Source organism: Telopea speciosissima, unplaced genomic scaffold, assembly GCF_018873765.1.
Source record: "Telopea speciosissima isolate NSW1024214 ecotype Mountain lineage unplaced genomic scaffold, Tspe_v1 Tspe_v1.0097, whole genome shotgun sequence".
Taxonomy (NCBI): domain Eukaryota; kingdom Viridiplantae; phylum Streptophyta; class Magnoliopsida; order Proteales; family Proteaceae; genus Telopea; species Telopea speciosissima.
This window is the reverse complement of record NW_025317433.1, coordinates 78,420-97,523: the sequence shown is the minus strand read 5'-3', so window position 1 is coordinate 97,523 and position 19,104 is coordinate 78,420. Positions and strand designations below refer to the sequence as shown.

The following is a 19,104-nucleotide window of genomic DNA, read 5'->3' as shown; positions in this document are numbered from 1 at the left end:
AGAGTAAGAAAAGGGCAGATTTGTATTCCGACGCCCCCAAACTATAATTCTTACCTTGTGCTTCGCTCGAGCGCTTCCTAACTGTGAGAGAGAGACCAACGGAGGGATTCCATCTTCCCTAACCTGAGAGGCTGAGAGAGAGAGAGAGAGAGAGAGAGATAACTGCAGATTTTGTACTTTACATTGAAGATGAAGTTATCTATTTCAAAAACCGTGAAATTTTCATCAAAGAATCCTATCAAATCTATACCTTCCCACCTCAGATTTCTTCGATCTACCACAGCAGGGTGATTCTACCAATATCTGAGACAAAATATGAGATACACATACATGCAGAGAGTATGAGAATGAGAGAGAGAGAGACAGAGAGAGGAAAAGAGCCAAAAAACGACACAGAGAGTATGAGAAGGACAGAGAGAGACAGAGAAAGGGAAAGAGTGAGAGAGAGGTGCAGAGAGTGCGAAAGATAGAGAGGGAGAGAGAGAAACAGAGAGGGAAACAGCGAGCGAACGTTACCAGAGCATGCGAGAGATAGAGAGGGAGAGAGAGAGAGAGAGTGAGAGATCTCACCCAGGGTTGCAGAACGAGTCTTTCCTTTGTCGTCTCCCAAATTGGTGCTAGCAGAGCAAGAGATGAGTTTCGTGATTTCTCTCAAAAAATCACGGGTTTTGTGACTTTTGTCCGTCGCTCGTCGTTCTTTGTTCTTTGCAAACCGTCTCAGAGACGGTCTGCAAAGAACGTTCTTTTGGTGCTCAAGACCTCCGGTTCGTTCTAAAAGAACGAAAAAACGAACCACAAAGCCAAACACTTTTTCATGTTTTTTTGTTCTTTTTGAACAAAAGAACTGTTCAGAACGCTGTTCTGAACATTACCAAACGCACTCTAAACCCTTGATATTCATAAAACTTTATTGGAGTGTTTTTCCTTGGTTCCAGTTATACATCCTTCCCTTTGCTAGAAAATCTTATCTAAGTAGAAACAAAACCATGCCACAGCTCAATTGTTCTTGGAGTAGCATTACTCTTGAAGTAAAGCCTGTTTTCACTTGGACATTTACTGTTAAAGTGACCAGTCATTGTTAACCTCAGCAACACATTAGCTTATTTTATCAATAAATTCGAGATCCTGAAAGGAAAATTCGATAATATATGCATTCTAAAGACCTGAATATAAAAAAATATGGTTCAAGTAGACAGCATTTCTTAAATTTCACCTTCTTCTCCTATGACATGGAAATAGGAGGTTCCCCAATTTCTACAGTGGAATGATGCGGCAGATAATATAAGGGCAAAAGTGATAAGTTGGGAGGCTTGGAGATTTTGCACATTATAATGTATAATCAGTTCCCAAATAGGAACTAATTCCACAGCAGGATCACTAAGATATCAGCAGTGGCACTTCTCAGCAATCGAACAAGGATAGCAACCACCCAATCAGATCTTCGAATGGATCTCAGATTGCAGTAGATTCAAAACACAGATTTTTCACAAGCAAATAAAAGGTGGGTTTGGATTGAGCTTCTCACTCTCTCCTAGGACGCTCACCCTCTCAAGGCAAACTGAATCACACAGCTTCATGAAGAAAACTTCAAATATTCATTATCTCAATCATTCCTAGCTAATGGCTATTAAAATATATTTAAAGAAAACCCAATAAAATTCTCTACCTAGGAAATTAAATCTAATTAACCTTCTAATTTCAGATTACATATAAATTAACTAAAAAAACACACAAAACAGAAACAAATTCCAATAGAAACCTATGTAATATAACTAATTATAACAGCTGTAGGAGTCCTCCACGTATTGGCAATTGAGTCTTCAATTTGTATTCACTAGCTAGTTGGCTGTGGGGCCCACTTGATCACGAGATCTCCTCCCAATTGAGCTGAACGATATCTATTCAATTCTGGAAACTAAACCCTTCATGACAGGCTGCCCATAGCTCTCTTTGGGGCAGAAATCAATGGGTTTGAATAAACCAAGAATTTGGACCAGGTACCTGCTGGTTGATCTGCATCAATTATTGGAGAAGCTCAATCCCTAACAGCTCTTTCCAGCTCATGAAAAAGGAAGATGATGTTGCAGAGTATCTAGTTAAGGAAGTGACAACTTGTAGAGTTGTACCAAGTGTTTGTGCAGTCTGAATGATTTTTTCACTTTCCTTCTTGTATGGAAATATTCGGTCATTTCAGTTGCTCATTTGCAGCCATGCAGGTAAATTGCCCCCATACTTTTTCTCATCGTAGTATTTTTTTGTTCTTTTTTTGTTTTTCAATCTTTTGGGAGGGAGGGGGTTATGAATACTTTCACTATTGTCCTTTTGCCTCTGCCCCCTTTAAATCCTACCTACTTATCAATATAACATTAAATACACTTACAGATCTAGAATGGTGATCTAAACTTGGCACAGCCTGTGGATATGAGAATAAGTTCAGCATGGTGATCCAAACTTGCAACAGACCTAGTGATATGATAATAAGTACACTAACATATCCAGCATGGTGATTTAACAACTTGGCACAGACCACCCAGGGGGAGGAAGGGAGTTTGCTTCATATCTTTGTTGTGGCGGATTACAGAAATCTCTCAACAATTGTCAAAGGCTGTCAAGATGAAATTACCATTTTGTCTCAACAAAGGTTGATTTTGACTCAGTACTGCATCAATTTACCCGTGTATTCTCGCCATAATTTCACATTATCCTTTCCTCCATATTTTATATTTCCTAACCCATAGTTATAAGCTCAAACCTCCAAATTCCTCAGCTCCTTCAATTACGACGTCTGATATAAAATTAACTTGAATTCCATGATATACATTACCAATATATTCAAAACCAAGAGATATTAAAAGCAAATTTAGTTTCAAATTTAAACAATCAACCCAGTCATTCCCGAGGAAACCAAACGGGAACTGATAAAATATCCAAAATTTATCTAAAATTCATTATCGACTGAAGTTAATCCTTGGCCTAAGGCTGTCTTTCAGGATATTTACTTACTCAAAACCGAAAAGAACAAATGCATTCTATAAGTTTCTCAAATCTAAGTATCTTCAATTGAACAAGTTTGACCAAGCCGAACGCCACCAAGCTCAATCATGAAACATAATGCAAACGTGGCAACAATTAGGGTTTCCGAGAAAGTAAAAAGCATTAACAAGAAGATAAGTCTATTACCCGGACAAAGGAAGTGGGGAGCGTTACCTTGAGCTGGGACAGGAGATGTGAGCATGTATCGAGATCGTTTCTCACAAAAGCAGCCTTGAATCGCTCGAACAACTGAGCCACCGCAGTGAGCTTCGGATCCATGTTCCTTATCTCTTCTTTGTTCTTCAACGGGTTTGCAAGACTGGGAGAAAGGAAGGTTGAGAGAGATAGAGAGAGAGGAAATCACTTATCAGTCGTCACCCTTTCTTGCTAGGCAAGAGAAAGAATTTTGTTTCAGCGTCTGTCAAGCGGTTTAGGTGTATGTAAGGGAGTCGAACCGTGGGTTTGGCCCGTTTCACTTGGTTCGATTTCAGTCTCAACTCTCAACTGATTGGTCGATTTTGGTTCTTACTCAAATTTTTTTTAGGCTGTGTTTGATATGTATCCCAGAGAATGCATTCTAGATCGATTTTACAACATAGAATGTATACCAAACGCTGCCTTAATGTTTCCTATCAATTTACTATCATATCGGTAAGGGATCGATGCACGGAAATCTCTAGTGCATCAACGATTTGTTAAATAAGGAAGTCAGTTCAATGGGAGCTTTTGTCTCCATCTAAGATCTTGTGTGCAGTTGTGCACCATGCACGCTCATGCACACAACTTTTTATCAAAAAATTATTAAAAAAAAGGTAAGAGAATGTGAATCGGTCATGTAGCGCTTGCACTAGCGTAGAGGCCTAAGAATACGTACAGAAACATTTAAGACATCCTTTTGTTTTTTTAACAACTAGAAAACTTTATTTTATTTTAACAAAAAAAAGTTTGTAAGTTCTTATCCATCGAGCTGAACGTTCGCAACATCATTCAAGAGTTCACAAACCCCTATAGGTTTTAAGTATGTTCTCCAAAACACCCTCCCAATACCTCAGCCCGCATATGAACCCACTGTAGTTAATAGATTCCTTGTTCACTGTGACTGAAGGAAAACTCGATCAAAAAAATAAAGTATTATTTGACACTGCAAATGTCAATAAGAAATTCTGTTTTATATAAAACACTTTTTTTTTTCCGGTGAATTATAAAACACTTTTGATGTTAGTGAAAGATAACGTGATTCATCTTCATACTTTTGAACCTTACAAAAAGAAATCTTTATACTTTTAATTAATGAAAGATGAAAGATTGCAAGCAGTTGTTACACTATGGATTGGTGTGCGGTTTGTGTGACTACACTTTCATCAAAAAAAACATAAGTCTTTGATAACGAAGAAATGATTGAACCCACCTACCGTGAGAGAGATGCAAACCAAAGGAGCTTCACCTGATGCAAAGCATCCCAACCACTGAATGAGTGGGGATTCATTCATGTATGGATGTGGAGTCCATGTAGAGACCCTGATCATGTAGTGACTAGTGATTGCAAACCCAATTTGTCATGGATTCTCCTTTAAGGAGTGTTATCTTATTGTATGTTAGGTACTTGATCGATATGTCAAAAACCCTAGAGTTGATGGAAAACATTAAATCAAATCCTTTAACTTATCACATACTAGGTCGGCTTATTTTAGTGCCCATAAGGGTTTCAAAGTCAAACCAAAACCAAACCATTTAAACCGAAACCATAAAACTGTTTAATAAATGATTCGATTATGATTTTAAAATTGAGACCGTTTAATTAAACGGTTTAAACCGGAATAGACCATTTTCCAAAATCAAATAGAAACTATTTACCAAAACCATGAAACTATTTAATAAATGATTCATTTATGGTTTCAAAATTGAGACCATTTAATTAAATGGTTTAACCGAAACCAAAGCGTTTAACACCCTTAAGCACCTATACTAGGCAGCTCTCACTCTAGTGGTAGGAAGCCATTTCCAAGTGGCTCCACCCTGCCCCAAGATTACTACCTGGCAATAAGTAGACCTTTCTTGACAGCTTTCACTCTACTTCAGGTAGGCCTCTTTGAGATAGCCCTTTCCATGACTTGAACCATTGAGTTGGTCCCCTGCCCTTTCACGGTTTTACAAATTCGATATTATGGGAAAGAAGGTGATAGTGGTCGAAGTATTGTAGGCATTTGACACATAGCTAAACCAGACCAAATCATTCTCTATCCAATGGTCAAAAAGGCCACATCATCTATTCTTGTTGGATAGCTTTCATAAGTTTATTATCAAAGTGCCAGTGAGAATGAGTTTTTCCCTTTTAGTATTTTCAAGTTATTCATACAGCAAAATAATCTTAACATAGCCTATTGAGAAAATACCTATTCTTGATAGTCCATTTAATCATTCCTATATTTTTTTTAACCCTTCAAGTCAATAGTCCTAGTAATCTCTAACTGTGGTGTTATGGTCCTTCTAAAGCATTATGGTTATAAGAACAATATTATGGTATTAGCCATTAGATATTTCTCGACAATGAATCTGATGATGAATATAAACTTTTGTGATTGCGGGACCCCAAGACATTGATAATTGTCATTGGCTAAGGGCATGTGAAGATAACATAGATTGCACTCAGCAATGCAGCAAGGCCTTCTTGTACCATGAAGGTATATGTGTATTAAATCCAATGAGTACTGGGAAGGCCTGTTGCTGTGTTACTGACTGAGAAATGTGTGTGGTTGTAATAAGTGCTTATAAAAATAAATAAATAACTGATACCTGTACTCTGAAGATCATTTTTGTGTCAAGTCTTTCTAGTAGCAATGAGATAGAGCATGTTAAGGGTGTCTATCTCTTAGTAAGTATTATACGTATATGAAACGTATCAATAAAAAAAATTGTTTTTTACGGATTTTTCCGTATAGTTACGGAAAAATCTGTGGATTTCTTGGACACCCGCACGTTTAAATCGTGGATTCCTGTATTATTCAGTAAAAAAAAAACTCCATTGAAGATCTGCAGAGCCAGCAAAATCCGAGGATTGTGCTACAATGTCAAGATGAAATCAGTTCTGAAAGGTTTTAAGCAGAATTGTTAATTTAAAATATATTCTGGATGATTGATTATAAAGATTATCAATCTCACTAGCCTATTCAAAGGCTTTTAGAGGCAGATAATATATTCTCTGGAGAAAAGCTATACCTTGCAGTTAGATGGGAGTCTTTGGAAGAAAAGAAACAGAAAGATTTTCAAGGAGAAAGTAACCCAAAGCTGTGGAAGTGGTTCAGAAAACTGAGAAAATGTTACTCTTATTTTCAAATAAGGAATACGGTCTTGCACCACATATCATTCCTACAAAGTGGAACAAGGCCTCCTTCTTTGAGGCATCTTGTTCCTTCATTATTTATTACTTATAACATATTAGGGAAAACCCATTTCAATATTTGGCCTTTTGACATAATTTGGCTCCTTGGGAGCCTAGTTAATGATTCAATTTATTTGCTAAGAATATTCAGTTCTTAACATTTCATTTGCATTAACTATCCAATTGGATATGCTTTGTGATGTTGGTACAATCTTAAGTTTTTTTCGTTGGGAGATGAAATACAATGGGGAAAGAAAGGGACAACATTGAGATAATGATTTTCCAAGGTTACATGGATACCTTTAATCCTGATCATGAATAAATCTCCTTTATGTTGCATAGACTACCAAAGGGACTGCAAACAATTAAAACAAAGTTTTAGCAATACAAATCCCAAAAAGAGAGAGGGAAAGAAATAATAACATATTACAAAAAGAAGAAGAAGAAAAGGAAATGGTATGCTGAAGGCCCTTCTTGTCTAAATACCTCCCAACCCAACCAAAAAAAAAAAAAAAAGACGCAGTTTTCGCTATTGTTATGTACCAAGGCCCCCTGATGCAGATATATCACAAAAGTGGGCTTATTTAAGTTAACATAAGCATTGATCCATATTACAGTATGGGGTGAATCTAGGACAACGAGATTAGTCAAGTAGGATTAGTTTAGAGTCTTTTTTAGGTTAGCACTTAACAAAGTTAATCCCTAGAATCATTAGAAATTTAAATCCATACTACATTCTAAGTCAATGGTCTGTTTTTAAGTCATAGTTTGAGTAGGAATGTCAAATACTAGTATCTTTTGACTATTCCAAGTGGAGTTTAAGAACTGTTAGAGCGCCAGTTTATGAAATTTATATATAGATAAGTGTCCTAGGGCCTTAGACACCAATTTATGAAATATATTCAGTTTGGTTTTAAGAAGTTTTGCTGCTGTAAATTCAGTAGTGTGCATAGTAGATTCCAAGTGGGGCTTAAGTGGTTTCCTAGTCTCGTTGTCTCTTCTATCTATCTATATCAAGATCTACAGATCAAATCCTTTGAACTTCTATACCCTGCAGATCTTATGTTTCTTCATTCAGTTCAGTTTTGTTGTTGCTATACTACATGGATTGTACCCAAATTTCATATAGTTATTCCTGATAATTCTCAGAGATTCTGTTATCGATTTTTGAACTTTTAGATTGATTCTTAGAGTTCTAGACCTACTACCTGAAATCCTAGTAGCAACAGGACTCCTCTGCAACTACATTTTTTGTTATCAGAACCAGTTTAGATTCTACAAATCTAGACCATTTGATTAAGACTTGGACTATTCTGATTTGTTCTTTCAATTATATTGTTTTGCTACCTGTTCTACGATCCTGTTAAGTACTAGTCTCACTGAATTTTTTGGGTCGGGATTAGTCTGCATTCACCAACATCCCCCCCCCCCCCAAACAAAAAATAAAGAGACCAAACAATATCCACAATATGAAAAATAGTCCTTTAGGCTCATTGTTTCCATGTAAAATTTTTAATTGGAAAAGGTTTGCATTGATGAAAAAATTTCCGATGTCTTCTCTTTAGGAGGTAAACTCTGATGTTATATGTCATAGTAAGATTTTCCAATGTTTGTTTGCCCTTTGTTCACATGGTACAACTCTTTAAAATTTGAATTATTCTATCCAAATTTGAATTATTTAGTCCCTATCATATGATTGTGAGAACCATAAAAGGATATACAACAACAACAACGACAACAAACTCCGCCTTATCCCAACTTGATGAGGTCGGCTACATGGATCCAAACAAACAAAGTAAGAACGACTGAGATCTAGCCAAAAAAGGGAAAGAAAAGATGAGAAAGAAGGGATGGGGAAAAAGCAGAGAAATGACAAAAAAAGGAAAATGAATGATAATAAGAGGAAAGAGGCACAACCCAGTAAGTCAGGAGAATCTTAGCTACATGGGGTCTGCTACATGGATCCTTGCCCTCCAATAGGCTCCATCCGAGGTCATACTTGGTACAAGACCTAGACTATGCGTGTCCTTCCTCACCACTTCTCCTATGGTCATTTTAGGCCAGCCCCTAGCTCTTTTAGTTCCTTCAACCGGAATCATATCACCCCCCGTACTGGGGCGTCCCTAGGCCTCCATTGAATATGACTGCACCACCTTAAATGACTCTCTCGGAGTTTGTCACTGATTGGGGCAACTCCCAAGTCCCGTCACTGATTGGGGCAACTCCCAAGTCTGCTCTAATACGTTCATTTTGTATTTTATCCTTCCTTGTTTTTCCACACAAGGATATGAATCCTATAAATGCATAGACATGTATTCCTCCAAAGGCACGCTCCAGATATTGAAAATTTTACAAAGGAAGATTTTATGGTCAAATTGTGCAGGGCAAAATCTGAATTAGGTAGTCCGAAAATTTTACAAATTTAAAAATAAGCTGTGGATTTTACAGAAAAATTTTGTCCTGACTATTTTATGCAAAAACAAATGGAGCCTTTGGATTTGAATTTTGTACTACCCAAATACACTATGCTATTGAATTTTGTACTCTACCAAAATACACTGATAGCAAGAGTCATCTTCCAGTGCTCAACTGAGTAGTGGCACTCAAAATCTAGTCCTGTACTCCTGTCACATCTTTATTTTGAGAAAAAGTCTATGGTCGTCCTTTGGCAGTCATGCCTAGGATAACACCCCTCCCCCAAAAGAAATATAAATAGAACACATGCAGAGCAGGGCCAAGATATCGACAGACTCCACTTAGGATATGTAATATTACCAGATTCTGTCTGTATTAGCCCTATTTATTGCATTTCAATACCATCCAAGAGAGTGGTTAAAGCCCAAATAGTGACAGTGGAGTAAAAGGAAGAAGGCTTCCAAGTTGGAAGTCACAAAATATCACCCTGCTCTAGCACCACTTGCATAGCTCCACAACTGATATTTCAGCAGACCTGTTACTCCACAGACTGTGAAAGTGAAACAGTTACTCTCTATATATTCTGTATCTTTTGAACAAACTAAAGAGTTTCTGTTTAGTTTTGTGAAAATAAAATTGCAGATAATCATGTGGGACTATTGTTCCTAACTCATACTTATTACTAATATCATAGTTCGAAGTCATATATATGGTCGGATACGACCAACCTCTCACTGTATACTGCCACTGGGATAGAGTCGGAGGAACGGTTTCATTGATGATAGCAATCTTCCTCAGCTATTGAGCCTTCCCAGAGCTCTATGTAGTACTGACATAGAGTTGGAGGAACGATTTCGTAGGGATCTTTTAAGTTTCACCTTGGTTGTACACTTATACTTGTGACACTTGCACATTTGTACTCATAACACTTTGACATTTTGTAATATTAAATGGTTTCTCTTCATTTGTAATGCATGTTTTAGTTGATTTCATCGAATTTTATGTGTTTCAGTACTAAATTATGGGTAGCATAGGGTATATTTGAGAAAGTATACAGCAAGGTACATCATAGACTACCAACCTAGGGTACAAAACCAAACTAACATTTTTGGTGTGTTTTTTAACAATCTAAAGATTCCATTATGCTTAGAGATGCTTAATTAGGGTTTTCCTAAAGTTTCTGGCCAAAATATGGCCATTTGACCACCGAAATGCCGTATCGAATCTATCAGGCAAAACTTGCAAGCTATCGGCCAGGTTTCGGTCGAAACCGAAATCTTGAACCTTGCTTTGGAGGACTAGAGAGTACTAAGTACAACTCAACTCGAGATAGCCTCCTCCCGTTTACTTCTTGTTATTCATATCCTTTTGTATCATCAGAATCAAAATGCATTTTCTCACTACAGGCCGAGTTATTACTGGCGTACATATTTTTTCAACTTGGACCATATCACTCTTTAGCAGTTGCAGTCACTACAAATAATTAAACTATCTCTAGTAACTTCCATTTATATCATCCCCTATTGGTCCTACATAAAGCTTTTCAGTTGTTTATTTCCACTTCTGTTCTTTGTAGGCTTGCCTCTCTTCTATTTCAACAGATCATCTAATGCAATAACCAGTCCCAGTAGAAACTAGAAACTGTTTTGCAAACAAGGGAACTCACAAACAGAGAAAACTGGGCAATTGAATCTCAGATTAAAGTAAAGGAGAAAATTGATATCTAACAGAAGACTGGTCAGAATGACCTGTTCTCCTGGTTGAGTGAGCCTGTAGAGATGATTTACTTGTTGGAAAATTTTATGATTGATCAAGCAAAGGATTGGGGCTCGACTGAAGAAAAGGATTGTAGTCCAGCAACTAGGAAACTGATAATTTGAAGAGTGAAGACCAGAATAGAACTTTATCAGCGGAGTATTAGAGAACAGCTAATAGAGCACTCCAGTGCACAAGGCTCCCACTACTGCAGGGTCTGGGAGGGGCAAATGTATGTAGGCTTACCCCCTGCTTTGCAGGAGAAGCTGTTTCCAAGTGTTGAACCCACAACCAATAGGGTGCAATAGCGAAACTTAACTGTTGTGCCAAGGCTCACCCACAGGGAACAGCTAATAAAAAGATCAAATATGTAATTTCATGCCAAACAGATCAATGCTAAGAGTGAAGAAATCAGACCTCAAAATTGTTGATAACAGAATTAGCAGATGAAAGGATGAATAGGGCAGGATTCCACCTAAACCGTGAGGAGAGTCCACTCTTCCACTAAGGAATCTACCTTAGCACTTCTGGAAATTCATCCAAACACGCCATGAATCCTCACAACCAAATCTTTAAAAAAACAATAATATTACTCGTAAACTTTTAGGTTAGGCCATATGCCAATACAATTATATAGAATTCATAAACTAATTCTTTAACAATCCTAAAGTGATTTGGAATTCAAACTACTACTTCGAAAAGCCAAATAGACTAGTATTTGACACTTCTATACAAACTAGAACTCTAAAACCATAGCATATACTAAAACAAGTAAAACCTAACCAGATTCCTAATAACTCTAAGACTTGACTCAGCTAACTTCTAACATACAAATGACTCAAATAACCACATAAATTTGGACTAAGCTAATCTAATTAATCTCGTAGTCCTATCTCTTACCCATATTTAGGCCCATTAAATTAGCCAATCACAACGAAAACCCCTTGGACCAAAGGTCAAACTGATGCAGCTCCAAGAAGGAAGAAGAAGAAGAAGAAGCCCTGAACTTAGGGCTTGAATAGGGAGACATAGATTAGGATTATTATTTTCCATACTTAGTTTATTTTCCTGTTTTTAGATTGAACCGGTTTAGAATTGGTTGCATCCAATTGGTTCAATTGGTCTAATTTAAGTGAAGTGTTCCTATTGGTTAATAGGTCATTATATCCTATTGGCTGGTATGGAATCATCTTTTAAATTAGTTGTTTTAAGTTAGATTCTTTCATTTTAAGTTAGTAGGGGTAGTTGTGTCTTTTTCTTTTAAAAGTTTTAAATTGTTTTTATTTTAGTCCCACCCTTCCACGATTTATGTGGTAAGAGGTTAAGTTGTAGTGAGATTTGGCTTAGGCCTTCTATTATAAATAAAGTAGATCGTGGAGGGCTCCTCCACATTGAATTTGAATTAAAAAAGACTGTTACTGCTGGCCGATTGCTGCTGCTGCTGTTCCTGCACCCTTGAGTGTGCATCCTTGTGGATTTCGAGGTGGATAGGGTGGGTGGATTCCTGCGACTCCTTGCATCGAGACGATCGGGAGGCTCCTTCAATTGTCAAGCCGCTGCCGGTGGATTCCTGCTGTGAGTTTGAGTTTAATTTCTGTTTTTTTCATTCCTTCTCCTTCCCCATCCGATCCCTCTTATTTTCTGTTTGAATTTTTAAAAAACCTAGATCATCTAAGCCCTATCCAGCAACAATCCCTTATCAGAATCTTACCATATTCTGATCACAGTTTGCCCTCCATCAGTCCTACATTTGATCCAGACTGCTGCCCCCATCCTTAGTTCAAAACCCTAATCCCTTCTTCTCCATTAAAACCATAAAAACCCTAATTTCTGTAAAACCCAATTCAGCCATCAGAAAATCTTCATATTACAGTCGAACATCCCCCTCCCTGTTTAGAAAACTCGACCTCAGTCCCAGCCCTTAGATCTCACTCAAAACCCTAGTTTTGGTAATTTTTCTTCATTTCTAAAACCCGAAACCCTAACCCTAAATTTGCAGAATTATAAAACCCAATCAAATCCTGTTTTTTTTATATCAAAATAATCCCCTAGACCTGCCGATCATTACCATATATCACATTCATCCCTAACCCTAGCTTAAACCCTAGATTTGCCCTAAACAGCCCCAAACTACCTAGCCAAACCAGCAGCTGTATTTGGATCCTGTTGCTTGGCCTCTAATAGGATCCATCTCCTATTGTGAGCTACATTAACTTGGCATCAGAGCCATGGATGAACATGGAAATCCGGTGCTGCCACAACCGGCCGACCCTATGGCAGCAATATTGGAGATGTTCAGAAAATTTATTGCAGATCAAAAAGCTACAACTGATGCAATCATGACTAGATTGCAACACTTGGAAGGACAGAGAATCCCTCCTAATAGGGACAGCAACCTGCCCATAGAAGAAGACAGGTACCAACTCCATTCAGTGATACAGAGACTACCTGATAGAGATGGGAGCCCCAGAGATGACTACAAGGGTTATAGAGATGGACACATAGGTCATAGGGACAGATTCAGGACTGACCGAGATGACAGGGATGATAGAGATTATTATAGAGATCGTCGAGACAGACCTAGATATGCCTGTGAACCTTCTCGGGAACACAGAGATCACCACCGAGGCTACAGAGACAGAAATAGAGAAGACCGGGACAGAGACAGAGGTCGACAGCCTACTTTTGAGGAGTATATGAGATCCTACTTCACTGGAGACTAGGGTACTAATCGGCACTATACAAGCAACCAAAAGGTGAAGCTTAAGCTGAAAGAATTCAATGGTCACTCTGACCCCCAGGTATTTTATGACTGGCTTGCTGCAATAGAAGATTATTTCGACTAGTATGACCTATCTGAAGAGGGGAAAATGAAGTTAGTCTGCGCTAAACTTGTCGTACCAGCACGTGAGTGGTAGAGAACTACTGAAAGAGAGATGGACTTTAATGGTACTGCACCTCGCACTTGGGAAGACATGAAATACGACCTGAGTAAGAAATACTTGCCAAGGCACTTTAGGTCTCAGCTGCAAGATCAGTTCAACTCCCTCCGCCAAGGGACCATGACTGTGACTGAGTACATAAGACAATTTGATGCTCTTCTTCTTGCACTGGCATTAGGGTGGAGGGCATCCAAATGCTTTCCCGGTTCAGGTTGGGTTTGTCAAGTGAGATCAACAGGACAATTGGGGTGGTTGACGTTGTAGACGTTCGAGATTGTTTTGAGAAGGCCTTGAAAGCAGAGGAGCTATTAGCTTCATGTAAACAGTCGGGTTCTACTTCTAAGCCGGCCTACATCAACACTAGCACCTCAAAACAAGGTTCCTCTATAGGCAGCACCTCTCGCCCTGCTGTTCCCCCACGTGTGGATGATAAGGGCAAAGCTCCTATGGGCCGAAATGACCCCTTCACTTGTTATTACTGTCAAGACAAGGGGCATATTGCTCGGGACTGCCCACACAAGAAGAAGCCTATCAATGTGGCTGAAAAGGAAGAAGTTCAAGGTGAAGATGAAGACCAAGGCGCAAATCATATTCATGCACTCCCTCCTGATGATGAATATGATGTGGCTAATTATTTTGATGATGATGATTTACGAGGTGTTCATGTGGTACTTCAAGAGGCTGCCGCCCAGCCAAAATTCCAGCCTTCTTCATCCGTCAAAGAGCTATTATCCGCATACAAGCTTGAATCATCCGCTAAAGATGAACTCAAGAAGTTTGATCCTGATTTGGAAGACCATTCTGTGATCTTCAGTCATTCATCGAGGATGAATGCTTTCAAGACGGGAAGAGTTGATACAGCTCCAAGAGGGAAGAAGAAGAAGCCCTGAACTTAGGGCTTGAATAGGGAGCCATAGATTAGGATTATTATTTTCCATACTTAGTTTATGTTCCTGTTTTTAGATTGAACCGGTTTAGAATTGGTTGCATCCAATTGGTTCAATTGGTCTAATTTAAGTAAAGTGTTCCTATTGGTTAATAAGTCCTTATATCCTATTGGCTGGTATGGAATCTTCTTTTAAATTAGTTGTTTTAAGTTAGATTCTTTTATTTTAAGTTAGTAGGGGTAGTTGTGTCTTTTTCTTTTAAAAGTTTTAAGTTGTTTTTATTTTAGTCCCACCCTTCCACGATTTATGTGGTAAGAGGTTAAGTTGTAGTGAGATTTGGCTTAAGCCTTCTATTATAAATAAAGTAGATCGTGGATGGCTCCCCCACATTGAATTTGAATTAAAAAAGACTGTTACTGCTGGCCGATTGTTGCTGCTGCTGTTCCTACTCCCTTGAGTGTGCATCCTTGTGGATTTCAAGGTGGATAGGGTGGGTGGATTCCTGCGACTCCTTGCATTAAGACGATCGGGAGGTTCCTTCAATTGTCAAGCCGCTGCCAGTGGATTCCTGCTGTGAGTTTGAGTTTAATTTCTGTTTTTTTTCATTCCTTCTCCTTCCCCATTCGATCCCTCTTATTTTCTGTTTGAATTTTTAAAAACCCTAGATCATCTAAGCCCTATCCAGCAACAACCCCTTATCAGAATCTTACCATATTCTGATCACAGTTTCCCCTCCATCAGTCGTACATTCGATCCAGACTGCTGCCCCCATCCTTAGTTCAAAACCCTAATCCCTTCTTCTCCATTAAAACCCTAAAAACCCTAATTTCTATAAAACCCAATTCAGCCATCAGAAAACCTTCATATTACAGTCGAACATCCCCTTCCCAGTTTAGAAAACTCGACCTCAGTCCCAGCCCTTAGATCCCACTCAAAACCCTAGTTTTGGTCATTTTTCTTAATTTCTAAAACCCGAAACCCTAACCCTAAATCTACAGAATTATAAAACCCAATCAAATCCTATTTTTTTTATATCAAAATAATCCCCTAGATCTGCTGATCATTACCATATATCACATTCATCCCTAACCCTAGCCTAAACCCTAGATTTGCCCTAAACAGCCCCAAACTGCCTAGCCTTAGATCCTGTTGCTTGGCCTCTAATAGGATCCATCTCCTATTGTGAGCTACATTACAAACCTAAGGCTTATTTCCACTAAAATAAGTTCATTTATTTTATTCTTCTTGATCATAATCTCAGCTATACTTTCTATTTGTGTGCTGTTTATTTTTAGTTATTTTCTTGTTTTAGTAAGTTTTTAACTGTTTTTGCTTAATTGCCTGTGATTTTATTCATAAAGCATAGATGCCCTTATGGTCATTTTATAAGATGTCTCCATATATTTTATAAGGCGCTGTTATTTTACCAAAATTGAAGTTAACGTAGGAAGGAGTTCACATTTTGTTGATTATGATGCTCATATTTTCATTTTATGGAGTTTTTCTATGTATTTCTTCTCATGTTTTGCAACCCCATAACTCTCCAAGCCAACCCACACGAGAAAAAACAAAAGAGAACCACGAAAATTTTTCTAATTTGTTTTCGGTCGAGAACAAAATTCTAGGTCAATGAAGGTTATTATTAACTAAATTCTCATTTACAGCTAGTCCTTGTATTTCACTGATTCAAGCAATAAAGCACATGAGCATACCAATCAAGAAAATAGCTAGTACCGCCACAAACGTAAGTTTGAGAGAGCTAAACTGCATGTGCTGTGGATCTTGTATATGTCTTTGAGATCCACCTAACCGTCCAAAGACCTGCAAAATGTGCACATGTTAGAATTTCCCTGGAATCTATTATAACCACTCTGTGTTCTAGAAGTATCATATTTCCTAAAAAAAAAAAACAGAATTTCTAAAATTTCATTTTATTCTAACACGGTGATGATTAAACTGGTAAACAAAACATTTGGAAGCTGGTATGTAAGTGAACTATAAAACAAAATTCGAGGACCAACTTAAAAAATGGAAGAAAGTGAACTAACCCGATAAAGCAAATTGATTCCTTTCAAGTCAAGGCAACTTGAAGTCCCTCTTGCCAGGAGATGCTCTCCATTTTTCTGCTTCCGGAAGCTATTCTTGAACCCCTTTCCTTTGATTGGGGATTCATCAAGTGCCACCAATGGTTTTCTCTGTTTATCCTCATCTGGTATTACAATCTTCCAAGCATCAAAGCTTGGTGTACTCCATGTTCTTCTATGACCATTTGATTTCTCCATTTGACAGCTTAAATCATCCTTGGTTCCAGGAGGTTTTTTTGCGTCTAACTCTGCATAATTAGCATCTTGCCTGAAAGTCACAGCCTCTTTAATATCCTTTACACAATTTGGCATATCTATTCTGCAGGCAGCATCGATAGGGAGGTCTGCAACTTTTCTCCTTTGTTCATTCCCCTGAACGGAGTTGCTTGAGGAAGGTCTGAGCTCTACATTTTCATCCTTGGTACCTTGCAAGGTTCCTGAAGTTCTAGAAAGAAATGAAGCTAAATCATTGCGTTCTTCTTCATCCAAGTTTACCCATCGCATGGGTTGCTTCCCTTCCTCGTACAGGGATTCCCTTAGTGCCTTCTCCACACGAGATATCTGGTCTTCTATCGCTGCAATGAATTGTTTATGCCTGACTGTTGTATTATGCTCGGAACGATTTCCATAGCTCAATCTGACGGCCCTCTCAAACTCTTCCAACTGATTAAGCGACCAAAACTCTACTAATATAAGCATTACTGAAGGAATGAAAAGAGAAAATACAACTGGGTCTATCTAAAATCGATACCCGCAGATGATATTTGTAAGAATTGTAAAATAAAATGGCAGAAATCCAATTCCGAGAAACAAAATCAGAAACCAACCTGCCATTTCGCTGTGCCTAAAGTGATTTGCAGTTCCCTTCGTAGCTCTTCTGAATCCTCTGGTCCCATCCCTTCTCTTCTCTCCCTTAACCAAGTCCTGTATACCGATTCCATTCTGGAAAAACCAATTAGAAACCAAAATTAACCCACAAACCATAATCCAATCAAACCAATAAATTTATAACAAGGAAACAGTACTGATAAAAATCCTTCAAATGCTCAACAACCACAAATCAAACCAACGCCAAAAAGAGAAACGAAATAAAACCCATCGTTTATAGTAAAACAATGCAGCAAATTTAACAGAACAATCCAATAACCAGAAACCCCCTACCCACAACACCGAACCCTTCAAAAAGGACAGATTTGAAACAGAAAACACAACATACATGTCTGTGGATTCCTGAACCTCTTCAGCCGCAGAGAAGAACGCATCTTTCTGCCAGAGATCGAAACTACTAGCAACCATCATCTTCACCGACACGAACAACAACAGAAAAAACCACCGGGGAGGAAACGCAATGAACCCAAATCAAATCTGTCAAAAAGGGCACAAGATAAACGTGCCAATGACACAAGGTAAGCGGCTTAGCCTTTCCTTTCTCTTTCTGCTTCTCTCTTCTTCTTTCTCACTCTTATTCTTTGGTTATAGAGATGGCGAACATCGAACCAAAAGTCCAACCAGGCGTCGGCGGTTGCAGTAGGTGACAAGGTGGGTGGGCTGCCCATTCACCGGAAATTCACCACCACCACAATTAACGTCCATTTGTCATTGGCGCGCTGAGCTGTCCCTTTCTGTGTTGCTGTCGGAGTTGGACTCACCAAATGCAATCCCAATGATGACGTAATAATTTAATTTGATTAAAAATGTAATTTCATTTAGATATTATTTTGTTTTCGTAATAAATTTCATTTAGATAGTAGATACTTGAAGAGAAAATATAAATCTCACGTTTTTTAAGAATTGTCATCACCTTCACTAGCCCATGATCCCTCGCCTGTGGCAAACCATATTAGATGCTGATCTGTTTATGTGATAGAAAACCACGTCACCACCAAGTTATATGGAAGTCTTTCTACCCAAGAAAAAAAAGTTATATGGAAGTCTCAGCCCAAATGCCCAATAGGAGTATTTAATGAAGGGCAAAGCATAATTTTATTTTATTTTATTTTATTTTTTGGTAGGATATAGTTCTATTGCAGAGTACGGGACACACTCCTAAGTTCTGAAAGAAAATTTTCAGATAAACAGATATCGGAATTGGGCCAAACCATCATTCTCGAAACAGATAGGGCCTTCCTGGCAAGGCAATCTGCTACTGAGTTAGCATTCCTTGAAATATAAGAAAAAGTGCAAACATCCAAATACGAAGAGATGTGTCTAATATCCTCAATAATAGGTAGTAGACCCAGGGTCGCTTTCTTTAGAGGATCCAGCAAGAACGAGATAACAGATTGGCTATCGCTCTTAATCGTGATAGAGAGAGTTCCTTCCGAGATTGCAAGGCAAACAAAGCATAATTCAAAATTAAGAAAAAATGCCGAATATGTAATGTTTAAAAAGATGGATGTTGGGGCTGTTTCTAAAATTGGACCAGGCCCCTGAGCCTAACAGATACAGGTTGGGCTAGAATTGAGATTTCTAGACCCGGTTTGGTTGAGGGCAAGGTCAAGTTAGGCCTGGCCCAGCCCTGTCTATATAAATATATGAAAATATATAATATATTATTGGGAAAAAGAATGCTACCTAATCGTGTGCAGAGCATGGTTCTTGGGCCTAAA

General features: G+C 38.3%; 1 protein-coding gene and 1 long non-coding RNA gene across 2 annotated transcripts; one reads left to right on the top strand and one right to left on the bottom strand.

The window, feature by feature from the left end:
- Positions 1 to 3,206: 3,206 nt before the first annotated feature.
- On the top strand, positions 3,207 to 14,329 carry LOC122647627. The gene is made up of 3 exons (XR_006330940.1): positions 3,207 to 3,330; positions 10,085 to 10,090; positions 14,320 to 14,329. It is a non-coding gene; the product is annotated as an uncharacterized LOC122647627 (long non-coding RNA).
- LOC122647626 lies at positions 6,614 to 17,903 on the bottom strand. Its single transcript, XM_043840980.1, has 5 exons — positions 17,712 to 17,903; positions 17,323 to 17,437; positions 16,460 to 17,158; positions 16,124 to 16,232; positions 6,614 to 6,767 (listed from the first exon to the last, which is right to left on the bottom strand). The coding sequence occupies exons 1-5, from the start codon at positions 17,792 to 17,794 to the stop codon at positions 6,742 to 6,744; spliced, it is 1,032 nt and encodes a 343-aa protein (XP_043696915.1). The 5' UTR covers positions 17,795 to 17,903; the 3' UTR covers positions 6,614 to 6,741.
- Positions 17,904 to 19,104: the final 1,201 nt, after the last annotated feature.